The 12,106-nt window shown below is 58.8% G+C and overlaps 1 protein-coding gene across 4 annotated transcripts; it reads left to right on the top strand.

Annotated features, from left to right (window-relative positions):
• Window positions 1-16: 16 nt before the first annotated feature.
• Window positions 17-11,677, top strand: TKFC (triokinase and FMN cyclase). Of its 4 annotated transcripts, XM_037517721.1 has the most exons (19): window positions 20-67; window positions 362-593; window positions 1,341-1,455; window positions 4,139-4,328; window positions 5,189-5,299; window positions 5,394-5,575; window positions 6,818-6,896; window positions 7,093-7,182; window positions 7,732-7,766; window positions 7,844-7,928; window positions 8,028-8,117; window positions 8,585-8,701; window positions 8,992-9,111; window positions 9,276-9,413; window positions 10,191-10,297; window positions 10,403-10,506; window positions 10,586-10,619; window positions 10,718-10,807; window positions 11,102-11,677. In XM_037517721.1, the coding sequence occupies exons 3-19, from the start codon at window positions 1,453-1,455 to the stop codon at window positions 11,261-11,263; spliced, it is 1,737 nt and encodes a 578-aa protein (XP_037373618.1). In that variant the 5' UTR covers window positions 20-67; window positions 362-593; window positions 1,341-1,452; the 3' UTR covers window positions 11,264-11,677. The 4 variants fall into 4 exon arrangements, with proteins under 4 accessions (XP_037373620.1, XP_037373618.1, XP_037373619.1 ...); XM_037517723.2 differs by lacking the exon at window positions 362-593 and having other exon boundaries at window positions 17-67; XM_037517722.2 differs by lacking the exon at window positions 20-67 and having other exon boundaries at window positions 249-593.
• The last annotated feature ends 429 nt before the right edge of the window (window positions 11,678-12,106 follow it).

Raw genomic sequence — 12,106 nt, 5'->3', positions numbered from 1 at the left:
GTTCGGAGGACCCGGATGCGGGCGCTCCGTCGCGGGGCCCTGCGGCGCGGCGGCGGACGAGCAGGTGGTGGGTGCGGGCGTGAGCGGGTCGGGGGGTGCCACGCCGCCCCCAGTCCCTCTCCCGCCCACCGCTCCGAGCGCCCTCGGGGCCTTCCCTCTCGGGGAGCGGGAGGACTGCAGAGGCCTGGCTAGGGGAGGGGGATGCGCTGTGCGCCCCCGGACCGAAGGGGGGACCCCGGCGCCCGCCCTGCCCCCCCAGCCCAGCCTGTGCCCACACTTGGACCCTAAAATAATTGATCCTCCGCCTCACCGGGTGGGGGGGGAAGGGAACACCCTCTCTTGCAACCTCTTTCATCTTCAGACTGCCGAGTCTGGGGGGCGCTGTGCACGCCCCGTGGCGCGGAGGCTGACCTCAAGCACGGAATCAGAGTCGCCCCTGGGAATCTGAACGAGCCAGGGGACACCCAGTTTCTGCAACTTCCAGCCACCTAGTCACACACGATCCCCAAGGAAGGGGCCAGAACCACGTGGCTTGGAACGCATACTCCATCACCACCACCACCCCCTGTTACCCCCTCTCCAGGGTTTCGAGGGTGAGGTCGCTGAGGCTGGGGGGCGGGGATTGGTTTCCCTAAGACCCCACCCCCAGGAAGTCAGAGCTGGTGCAGAGTCCGGCCTGGGGTTTTCCGTTGCAGACACACAGAAGACAGCACAAGGGCCAGGAGGACCCAAGCCCTCTAACCCAGGCTGAGTTAGGAGAGCTAGAACATGGTTGTGACATACACATGATTTCCCACCTGGGGCCTGCCTGACTTTGGAGGCACTGAATTTTCAGTAGAAAGAACACAGGCTTTGTGGGAAAAGACCAGGCGTAGGTTTCAGTCCTGCCTCTTACTAGCAGGACCTCACACATGGCGCTGGAGCTCTGAGTTGGTTTCCTGGGAGTAACTGGGATCACAGACTCAGCCGCCTCTCTCCAGGGGTGGTGCCAGTGCCAACAAGAGCAAGGGTGTGATGATCTTTTAAACATCAGTTCATGCAATACTTGTGGGAGAGATGGAGCTGGTATGTCAATAACTCTGTCTGCTCTTTGGTGATGAAGTGGGCACTGCTCCTGCCATAAAGGCAGCATGTGCCCCTCATGATCGATCTGGCTTCTGGCAGCCAAATGTAGCATGAACCTTGTCAGTCCCATGCTCTTCTCTATCCCAGACCACGTATTAGAGTTTGGACTTGGATCAAAGTCTAGGACAGCTCCCTAATGACTCGGGTCCTGGAAGCGTGACTGCCAGTCAGCGTCCAGTGCCCGCAGTAGCTCTCACTGACACCCACTCCTGCAGGTGCAGCAGCCACCTCCACTGTGCCAGACCCAGGCAGCACACGTAGGATTGCCCGTCCTCCGGCAGCTCAGTGTGAGGAAGTGAACTCAACTTGCTTCAGAGCCGCCTCACCATGGTGAGTCCCACCAGAGCCAGGGCAAGGGAAGGATAGTGGGGGGGGCTAGAGGGGAGGTGGGGACGAGACAGCCCTGGGTACCTGGAGACCCTTACAGAGATGCTGCTGCCTCCTGAGGTTCAGAGAGGTTAAAAGAGGTCATTCTCTTCTTAGGACCTGATCCCTCCTTCACTCTACTTCCCAGCTGGGCCCAGCCAGGCCTGGCACTATATCTTGAGTTGCTCCAGGGCCCATGTACCTGGGGTCTGGGATTTAAGTGAGAGTATGAACAGCAACCTACTATGAGCTATGAAGAAGGGCCTGGTGCCTGTTCCTGAGGCACATGTTCCTGGGGTGCATGTGCGCTGGCACCAGAGTGGGATCTACACTATGGGAGGTCCCAGTGTACTTGGACACTGCCCCAGACCCTCTGTAGAACTGATCTGAACTGAAGCAGGCCTTGGACAGACATGGGTTCAGCTTTCAGCCTGCCACTCACCAGTGAGTGATCTTTTACAGAGACTTGACTTCTCTGAGCCTCTTTTTCCTCTTCTGCAAAATGGGGTAGATTAAGCCCTGCCTCCAAGTGGCAGGGAGGGGTGGGTCAGACTAAAGTCCTAGGGGCCTCACACAGCACGTAGCCAACTTCCTTTCCTTCCATCCCCTCATGCTTCTGGGAACTAAGGCTAGCCCTCGGCCCTAAACCCCCCGCCCTCATGACTGTAGTTTGGAAATGGTTGCAAGCCCCAGGCAGGACAGACTATCAGTGACGGTGAGGGGGCACACTCTTGGAGGGTGGTGGCCCAGGAGGATGGGCTTGGGATTGAAAACTAACTCACAGCTTCACACACAAGCCATAAGCCCATGTTCTTCCAGAGTCAGATGGAAGCAGCTTTGGAACCACAGGCCTGCTGGCTGTGGGATCTTGGGCATTGTAATCGTGAGTTTCCTCACTGGCTAACGCTCCTCCATGGGGCTGTGAGAACATTAAATGAAATGTGCTCAGCAGCACTCTGGCCCAGCCCAGCTCTCAGTCACTGCTGGGCAATGGAGCCAGTCTTTTTCTGCTCACTCCCTACTGGCCTGGGCTGCTTTTCTTGCCCCAAAGCAGGTGGCTTGGCCCTGGCCCCAGCCAGACCCAGGAAAGGTCCATTTTTGCACAGGGGAGCCTGGTGCTGGCAGGTACATGAGGACATTGGGCAGAGCAGCTCTGCCAGGACAGGCTCAGCTGTGGGCCACCAGGTGGCGCTGGGAGCCCGGCCCTCAGCGTCCCTATTGGACCAGTCTGGTCTCGTGGTCTTGGGGACCTGAAGGGTCCCAGCTGCACCTGCTCAGTCTGCTCTGGCTTTTCAGAACCTGTTTATTTTTTTATTTCATTTTTTTCCAAAGATTTATTTATGCATACAAGAGCTGAGATATAGGCGAGAGATGCGGGGGGTGAGAGGGTTCACCAGAGACAAAGTGGGGAGCAGAACAGGCAGACTGACTGAAACACACTGCTGAGGGGAGCAGCGGGTAAGTCAGGAGAGGTCTGCTGCACCATGTGGGTTTCTCTCTGGCTGGCTAGGGATCAAACTTGTGCTGCAGAGGCTGCGGATTGCTTCAGTGTAGTGCTTAACCCCTTGCACCAAGGAGGCCCCAGAACCTGTTTAAAAAAAGGGACCAGCTCCCTTTTTTCGATGTTTGCTATACAGAAGACATGTATTCTGGTTATTAAATCCCTCCCCATTTTGCAGAGGAAGACTAAAGCTCAACATTGAGGTAACTGCCTCAGTCCTCACAGCCGAGGAGAGGTGGAAGTGGGATTTGAGCCCAAGTGCCCAGGACTTCAGGTCCCAAGCCCTAACCGCTCAGCCCCAATGCTGCTCACTGCTGCCCGCACCCCATGTCAGCCCCGCTGGACCAGCCTGTCTGCCCAGGACTCTCCCACCCTACACTCCCCATGGCCAGGTCCCTCCCTGAGCTTGTGAGATGCTGCCCACCTCTCCCTGCGGGTCACTAGCTGCTCAGGTCCTTCTAACTTGCTTCCGGCCTGGCCACCAGACTTTGTCACCTCCAGACCTGGGCTGACACGCTCCCTCTGCCTGGAGTATCTTCCCCTTGCCTTCCCTGTTGCCCCTCACACCCTTTTGCCAACCTAACACCTACTTACCCTTTGCAGAGACTGCCAGGGTTTGCTCAGCAGGCCGAGTGCCCCTCTGTGCTGCTGCGGCATGCGTTCATTCTTCGGGCTAGCGTTCCCGCGGCGTGTAGGAACGGCCTCTGCACCTCCATGGGGGCAACACAGTGTTCCATCAGCTCTGCACACGCAGAGCCTCGTCCTGCCTGGGACACCGAGAGGCCACTGCAGTGGGGGCTGCCCTGCAGCCAAGGCCCATGGTGTGGGTCTGTCCTGCCCCTTCCCCTGCACAGGAGCCTCGGCCGGGGCTCCTTTGGAAAGGAGAAGGCTGTCAGATTCCAACTTTAGTAAATGCTTTTCTACTCAGGACACCAGTTCTGGCATTTTCTTTGTATTAAAGTCATTTTTCAGGATAAATTTAAGCCACGGCCCCAAAGACTCCATAAATTTGTCACAAATTAAGAATTCACAGAAACACACCCCTGAGGAAAGACTGTGTCCCTGGAGTTCCTGGGTGGGGGGTGGGTAGAGGATCTTGGCTCGGGCGACCATACCTGGAACTTCCTCCCTGTTCCTCTTCCGCAGACCTCCAAGAAGCTGGTGAACTCGGTAGCAGGCTGTGCAGATGATGCCCTTGCTGGCCTGGTGGCCTGCAACCCCAACCTGCAGCTCCTGCAGGGCCACCGCGTGGCCCTCCGCTCTGACCTGGACAGCCTCCGGGGCCAGGTGGCACTGCTGTCAGGAGGGGGCTCCGGCCACGAGCCCGCCCACGCTGGTGAGAACCCGGGCTACCAGGAGTGGGGGTTAGGGAAGCTGTTGGGCAGAATGGGCAGGGGTCTGAGAGATGGTAGCTGTGCTGGTAGAGGTGCAAGGCACAGCCTGGAGTCAGGTACCTGTGGCCAGTCATGGCCTCCCCCTGAGCCTCAGACTCTCCATCTTATGAAAGCTCGATGTTGGACCAAATGAACTCTGAGAGCTGGTGAGTTCATGAATGCCCAGCTGACCTCATCCCCTCTCTGAGACGGGAGCTTGACTCTTCCAGCCTATAGCCCATTCCTCTTCTCAGTCCCCACCTGTATTTTCACATACACCGTGGACAGTTCTGGGTTGTTTCCTGCTCAGCGCCTGGCAGGGGAGTATCCCTGAAAGCCACAGGGGTACAGAGCACAGGCTTCTGTCCTTTGTACCCCACCTTCTCCCTTTGCAAAGCCACCCATCCTCACAGCAGATGCCAGTGAGCACCCACTGTGTGCCTGGCCTGTTTTGGGCACTAAGGACCCCACAGTGAGCCAGACAGACAAAGAGCAGCCCCCATGGGGCGTCCGTTCTCCTTCAGGAGACAGTATCCGGTAAACACGTAAGTGAGAAATCATTCCAGAGTGTTCTAAGTGAGTTAGTGAAGAGAGAGGGGACAGCGAGTCACAGGTTGGGGCGGGTGGCTGCTTCCTGCTGGGATCTCCGGGAAGGCCTCTCCAAGGAGGCTACTCCTGGGTGAAGATCTGCGGAGAGCGGAGAGCAACCCAGGTACCCTCTGGCACCAGGTGCATGGGAGGGCACACCACATTCATGAGGCCCAGAGCCTGGGAAGCGCCCAGAGTGCCCACCCAGCCTTCTCCCCGTCCCACCTGTCTCCAGGTTTCATAGGGAAGGGGATGCTGACAGGGGTCATCGCAGGAGCTGTGTTCACCTCCCCAGCAGTGGGCAGCATCCTGGCTGCCATCAGGGCCGTGGCCCAGGCAGGCACAGGTAAGCGTGGCCTGCAAGAGAGGTGGCTGCTGGGAGGGCAGGCCTGGGGGTGGCAGGGGCAGCCCTGATGGGATCCTGCTGGCTGCTTCTGCAGTGGGGACCCTCCTCATCGTGAAAAACTACACCGGGGATCGCCTCAACTTTGGCATGGCCCTGGAGCAGGCCCGGGCTGAGGGCATCCCTGTGGAGATGGTGGTCATTGGGGACGACAGCGCCTTCACCGTCCTAAAGAAGGCGGGCAGGCGGGGGCTCTGCGGCACGGTCCTCATCCACAAGGTAAGGTTCTCTCCCGGGCACTGCCGGCCAGGCCCTGCCAGACTTCTCTCTCCAGACAGCACCTGGTGCCTGGGCCTTCCCAGCCGCCCTAACCCGAAAAGACCCCCTTCCCTAGGGATCCTGATCCAGGAAGGCCCATCCTCCCTACTGCCTAAGCCCAGAATGCAGACACTCTCCAGATCCTTCCAACCCCTTGCCCTGGCCTCCAAGACACGGCCTTCTGGCCCAGCCTTGACCCTCTGCTGTGCCAGGTGGCTGCAGTGCCCCTCAATGGGCTCCCCTCCCTGTGCCCTGCCTAACTGCCACCCCGGTCTCTTTCCCATGCTACCCCAGGGCTGCGTGTGTGTGCATGTGTGTATGTGTGTTGTGTGTGAGATGTGCCTTTAAAATATGTGTCTGGCCAGGTTGTTCACGCTGTGTCTGCTGGGGTTTCTGGAGTTGACCCAGACTTCTCCGTCTGGTCCCTCCTTCCCAGCATTACGGGTTCATCCCTCTCATCCCTGCTCTCCTCTTGTGCCCACTAACACCACATCTGTGGCTTTGCTGAGGCCTTAAAAATCCTTCCTTGCCCAGCGGTGGCCGACCTCTGTGGCACCCCCCTCAGAGAGGGTTCCTTCCTCCTCCCCTCAGCTGGCAGGGCACCCCTTCGCCACGCACCCATAACATCCTATTGTGAATTCTGACATTGAACTTACACCCTGCATGAAATGTCCAGCCTGTGTGCTGCTTCCCCAAACCCTCTCCAGACTTGAGAGGTTCCTCAAAGTGGCTTCTGTGACTTAGTCACCTTCCTGTCTCCTCAGCCCACACCAAATGCTTGGCAAAAAGTGGGTAGGTGGAGTGAGCCACAGTGTATATGCCATGGAGAAAGAACTCGAGACTAGGAGTCAGGAAACTGGCCACGAGCTGTGTGCCATGTGCTGTGTGACATCAGACAAGTCACCACCCCTTTCTGAACCCACTTCTCCATTTGAAAAGTCACTTCTGACTTAAAAGGCTGGCTTTGTTTTTTGTTTATATTTATTGAGCATCCACTACACATGTGACTCTGATTTAGAGACTGGGATTCTTGAAGCTTCCTGGCAGGTGCATTGTGAATGTGGGGAGACGCTCTTCTGCCCTAAGTATGATGATATGGCAGCACCGAGATTCCCCTGCCCAACTGGAAACCGAGCCCAGCTTGTCTTCTATGGCCAGAAGTGACTCTTGCCCTCCTGGGGGCTCCTGTCTGTGTGGGTGCAGGTGGCTGGTGCCCTGGCTGAGGCAGGTGTGGGGCTGCAGGAGATCACGGAGCGGGTGAGCGCAGTCGCCAAGAACATGGGTGAGTGCGGCCCCATCTCCCTGGGCTGGGCACTGGTAGCTGTGGGTCCCCAGAGCTGGGTTCCCTTTCATTCTGAGATGAAGGGTCTGGTAGCCTTTCTCGAAGCAGCAGCTATGGGTGGGGCGTCTGAGGCATTGCTGCTGCCCAGCCCGATGCAAGAGCAGAGGGGTCACCCCTTCCTACCCTGTTCTCACAGGCACCCTGGGAGTGAGCTTGTCCTCCTGCAGTGTCCCTGGTTCCAAACCCACCTTCGAGCTCTCTGCCGATGAAGTGGAGCTGGGCCTGGGTAAGCTGTGCCGGTCACATCTCCTGCCTGGGCTTGGCCCACCTCTTTGCCCTGGGAGCCCCTTCCCGGTGCCCTGTGCTCACCTGGAGCTGTTGCTAAGCGGCCCTAGTGTTTTTAAGTCCCAAGGTCCGTCTCGCCCAACCTGCCTGATTTCGACCTGCTCCACATCCACAGCGAGTGCCCTGCGCACCCCCTTGCCTTTGCTCACACCATTCCTGGGTCCTGCCAGCAGGCCACCAGCGCAAAGCTTTCCCTCTTCCTCCCCGCTGCTTCCACAGTGACGGGCGCAAGCCGCAGGCCTTGCTGTGACTGCCGCCAGTCAGTGCTGTGGAGCTAGTTAAAAATGAAGTAAGGTCCCTGGTCCTCTCCACCTCCAAGTTGTAAGGTTCCGGAGAGCAAAGACTGCGTTTTCCATCATTCCACCCCTTCCTGCCCCACGCCTCAAGTCCCCACCTAGCTTCCTCCCAGGCATCAGCACATCCTTGGTAAAAGCACCATGAGCGGATCCCCGGGTCCCGAGCCGGTCAACAGGACTGCTTCTATCCACAGGCATCCATGGGGAAGCTGGTGTGCGCCGGATTAAGGTAGGTGGACTCCTGGGCCCAGGCCACTCTGAGGCGGTGGCCCCAGATGCAGCTGAGACCCAGCCCTTCTCCAACAGATGGCCACAGCTGACGAGATTGTGACGCTCATGCTGGACCACATGACCAGCCCCTCCAACGTGTCCCGGGTGCCTGTGCAGTCCGGTAAGGGGCTATCACCCATCCGTCTCCCCGCCCTGCCACCCCTGCCCTCCGCCTGCCCCCAGCCCAGACACCTCACCTGGGTGTCGTGTCTGCCCACAGGATCCTCTGTGGTGCTGGTAGTCAACAACCTGGGTGGCCTGTCATACCTGGAACTGGGCATCATCGCCGACGCTGCCATCCGCATCCTGGGTGAGCCCCAGCTCCCGAGCACCTTCTGCCCAATCCCTTGAGGCCAGACATGAGAACAGGAGCAGAGGACAAGCCTCGTGCCCGAGTCCAGGCTACTGGGTTACACCGTCACTGCCACCTGACGGCTGCGTGCCCTGAGCTTCCCTTTCCTTGTCTGTAAAGAGTGGGTAAAAACAGCAGTGCCTGCCTGGGAGGGGCACTGTGAGGATTCACGAGGTTAACACATGCCCGATGCCAAGCACAGTGCCTGGCGGCTGCAAGAATACAATAAATGGGGCCCAGGCTTGCTCCTCTGACCCTGTAGAAGGGAACATGGGCATTTGTGGCATCTTAAAGTGATGCCCAGAGGAAACGGGCATCTCCTTACCAATCTCAGGGCCCCAACTTCCACAATCCCCATTTTTCCCTGATTTTTGCTCTCTGGGGGAAAGTGCCCTAGCTCATGGCAGCCATGCTCTGGATTGCAGAGGGCCGCAGGGTGAAGATTGCCCGTGCCCTGGTGGGCACCTTCATGTCAGCCCTGGAGATGCCTGGCATTTCTCTCACCCTTCTGCTGGTGGATGAGCCCCTCCTGAAACTGTTAGGTGAGGCCTGGAGTCGGCCAACCTGGGGTTCCTTGTGGCAGGTAGGAGCTGGGGACTGGGAGAGACCCCAAGAGTGGACTATGACAGTCAGGCCCTCGCTGGATCCTCCAGCCTCTCCAGCTCTCACAGGCTGTGGAGGAGGGGATGGTAGGTCCCTCCCTGCTTGCCTTGTCCATAGTAGGCGCTCGCGTGTTGAGGTGGAGATAGCTGGGCCACCAGGTGGGGGAGTCTGGCCCCCGCTGATCCCTGGCCAGTCCACCCATGTCTGAGAGGATCATCTGTGTGTCCAGATGCTAAAACCAATGCTGTGGCCTGGCCTAAAGTGGCCAAGGTCTCTGTGACCAGGCGGCAGCGGAGCCGGCCAGCCCCAACCGAGCCCCAGGAGGCCCCTGACTCCACCGCCACAGGAGGTACTAGCCCATTTCCTGGGGAGGATGGCCCTGGCTTTGGCCTGAGCCCTGAAAGGTGTGGGGGGCGTTGTGGGGTCTTCAGGGACCCTGCCACCTACACCTCCCATACGGGTCAAGTGTCATGAGAAGGGACTGGGAGGCCTCTTCCCCACTGTCTCCCCCAGGCTCAGCCTCAGAGCGCGTGGTGCCCGTGCTGGAGCGGGTGTGCACCACCCTCCTGGGCCTGGAGGAGCAGCTCAATGCCCTGGACCGCGCTGCAGGTGATGGGGACTGTGGCACCACCCACAGCCGTGCTGCCAGAGGTTGGTGGAGGGCCCTTTGGGGCTCCCGGGAGGGTGTGTGTAGCACATCAGTTCTGAAATTTGGGCATTCACAAAGCAGAGCAATTTCCAGGCCATACAGGGTGCTGACGCGGGGTGGCCAGCTTTTATTCTGCCAAGCGAGGGCCTTCACAAAGCCTGGCACCCCTTCTGCCTGTTTTCATAAGGAAAAGGCTCTTCTAACTCTGCAAATACAGGATGGTTGTCATTTCAGAATAGACACAACGCTTTGCAGTGATCAGTGCCTGTAGATTCCAGGGAAATTCATTTTAGGGTCCTGATTTTTCTCAGCTGACCTAGAGCAACAGAAAGCTCTCAACCGGCCAGCCCCGTCCAGTCAAAAACATTTTATTTCCTGCCTCCCAGAGCCAGGCACTGCTCTCAACTCTGTGGATACAATAGTGAGCAAAGTTGGCAAATATCCCTGCCCTCAGGGCTTATGTTCTGGTGGGGAGACAGACAATAAACAGGAAGAATCAGTAAAACACAGAAGACAGCAGTACAAAGGGAAAAGAAAAGTAAAATGTGACCAGAGTATCAGGCGACCTCACCTGCTCGTTGTCCTCTGAGGTCCCTGTCAGCCAGGGGTGCCATGTCGCTCCGGACTGCACGCTGGGTGAGAAAGGGGGTGCCTCGGGAACCCCTCAGCCTCTTCCAGCACCTGTTCTGCTCCCGGCAGCGAGGCTGGGAACTTGGTTGGGGTCCAAGCAGGTGGGAGGGAGGGTCTCTGAGTCCCTCACTGTCTCTCTCTGCCCGCAGCAATCCAGGGGTGGCTGAAGGCGGGTCCACTCCCTACCAGTCCTGCCCAGCTACTCTCCAAGCTGTCCGTCCTGCTACTGGAGAGGATGGGGGGTTCATCTGGGGCAGTGAGTGCCGGCAGCCCCCAGGGAGGTGGAGGGCTGACCTGGCGGGATCCCCGCGGGGCTGAGGCCTGGGGCAGCCTGCATGCTCAGCACTCTGGTCCTCCCCAGCTCTATGGCCTGTTCCTGACAGCAGCAGCCCAGCCCCTCAAAGCCAAGACTGATCTCTCAGCCTGGTCTGCTGCCATGGATGCCGGCTTGGTCGCCTTGCAGAAGTGAGCCAGAGCCCCGTGCCCTAGACCAGGGGTGGGTGGGGTCCCCTTTAGTGAACCTCATTTCTGCTTTCCCTGCCAGGTATGGAAAGGCTGCCCCAGGGGACAGGACGATGGTATGTATGGGCCCACCCTTCCCCCTCTGAGTGTAGAAGCCTGTAGGCCACGCCCTACTGGCAAGGCCTGTACTCAGTACCCCCCTCCCCTTGTCCAGCTGGATTCTCTGTGGGCTGCAGGACAGGAGCTCCAAGCCTGGAAGAGTCCAGGAGCTGATGTGTTCCACACCCTGACCAAAGCGGTCAAGGTGAGCAAGTGAGCCCAGCCCCCCACCGCCCGGGGACTCCCCTCTCCGTACCCCGAGCAGGTTAACCTCCCTCCTGTGCCTGTTTCCTCCCCTGAAAATGGAGCCAAGTACCCGTCTCAGGGCTGTGGCGAGCTGAAAGAGGTGTCACGTGTGCGGGACACAGCAGTGGCCTCTTGCCCTGGCGGCGGTACACAGGGTGCTGGCAGAACTGGGACCCCAGGCTCGGGGCTCCAAGGCAGGGAGCATGTGTGGGGGCATGTGCTAGAGCCTTCTCCCACACCCCTACCTCCTCAGAGTGCAGAAGCTGCTGCCGAGGCCACCAAGAACATGGAAGCTGGAGCCGGAAGAGCCAGTTACATCAGCTCCGCGAGGCTGGATCAACCGGACCCAGGGGCCGTGGCAGCCGCAGCCATTCTCCGCGCCATCCTGGAGGCCCTGCAGAGCCAGGGTGTGTGAACGCCTCCAGCCTCAGTGCCTTTCTCGCTGCTGTGCAGAGGCAGCCATTGTCACCTCCTGCCTCCCCGCTGTCCCCTTCCCTGGCGCTCGTGCCCAGGGCTGGTCCTCTGAGTTCAGCAGGAAATCTCCCGAGCTACTCCCAGGTCCTGACAGGGCCAGGCGCCTCTTAAGCATGGCCCTGTTCCTTTTCACGGAGGGTGGAGTCCCAGGGTCACCCTGCTCGGTCCCTAACTAGCTCTGGGCTTCAGTGATTAGGCATTTTCCCTGGGTGGCAGCACAGCCTTTAACTGGCAGTGCTTGTTTGGATTTAAGATTTTCTGTGAAAGGCCTTCGGCACCTGCACCCGAGCCAGTGTGGAAAAGCAAGCTAATAAATCAAAGCAACAGAGATGCGTGTCCTCTGAAACCTTTTCTAAGCATGAACAGTGGACCCACTGCCACCTGGGGACAGAGACCTCAGCTCCCAGCTGCAATGGTCCTACCCATCTCCTACCACCAGAGACCCAAAGGCAGGGTCCGTGCAGCTGGGCTGGCTCCACAGGGACCCCGCACCCACCTACTCCCAGCCTCCTTCCAGTACACACTGATAGGTGCGCTCCTCTCAGCAGAAACAGACAAGATGCCGGAAAGAAACAGCTATGTTCTCAGGCTCAGTGATAGGCCAGAAACTGTACCCCAGCCAGCCCCCAGGTCTTTTCGTATCCTTACCCATGGCACTGTCTATCTGCAAGTCTGGTGCGTGCAGAGACGAGGCAGCGAGGGGCTGGTGCTAGTCAGCTTAGGGCAGTGACTCATCAGCTTAGGGCCGTGACTCAAGGCCCTGATGGGGACTCACACAGACACA

Source organism: Talpa occidentalis, unplaced genomic scaffold (genome assembly GCF_014898055.3).
Source record: "Talpa occidentalis isolate TD23 unplaced genomic scaffold, MPIMG_talOcc4v2.1 talOcc4.17, whole genome shotgun sequence".
Taxonomy (NCBI): Eukaryota; Metazoa; Chordata; class Mammalia; order Eulipotyphla; family Talpidae; genus Talpa; species Talpa occidentalis.
The sequence above is the reverse complement of the archived record's forward strand: the minus strand, read 5'-3'. Positions and strand labels throughout refer to the sequence as shown.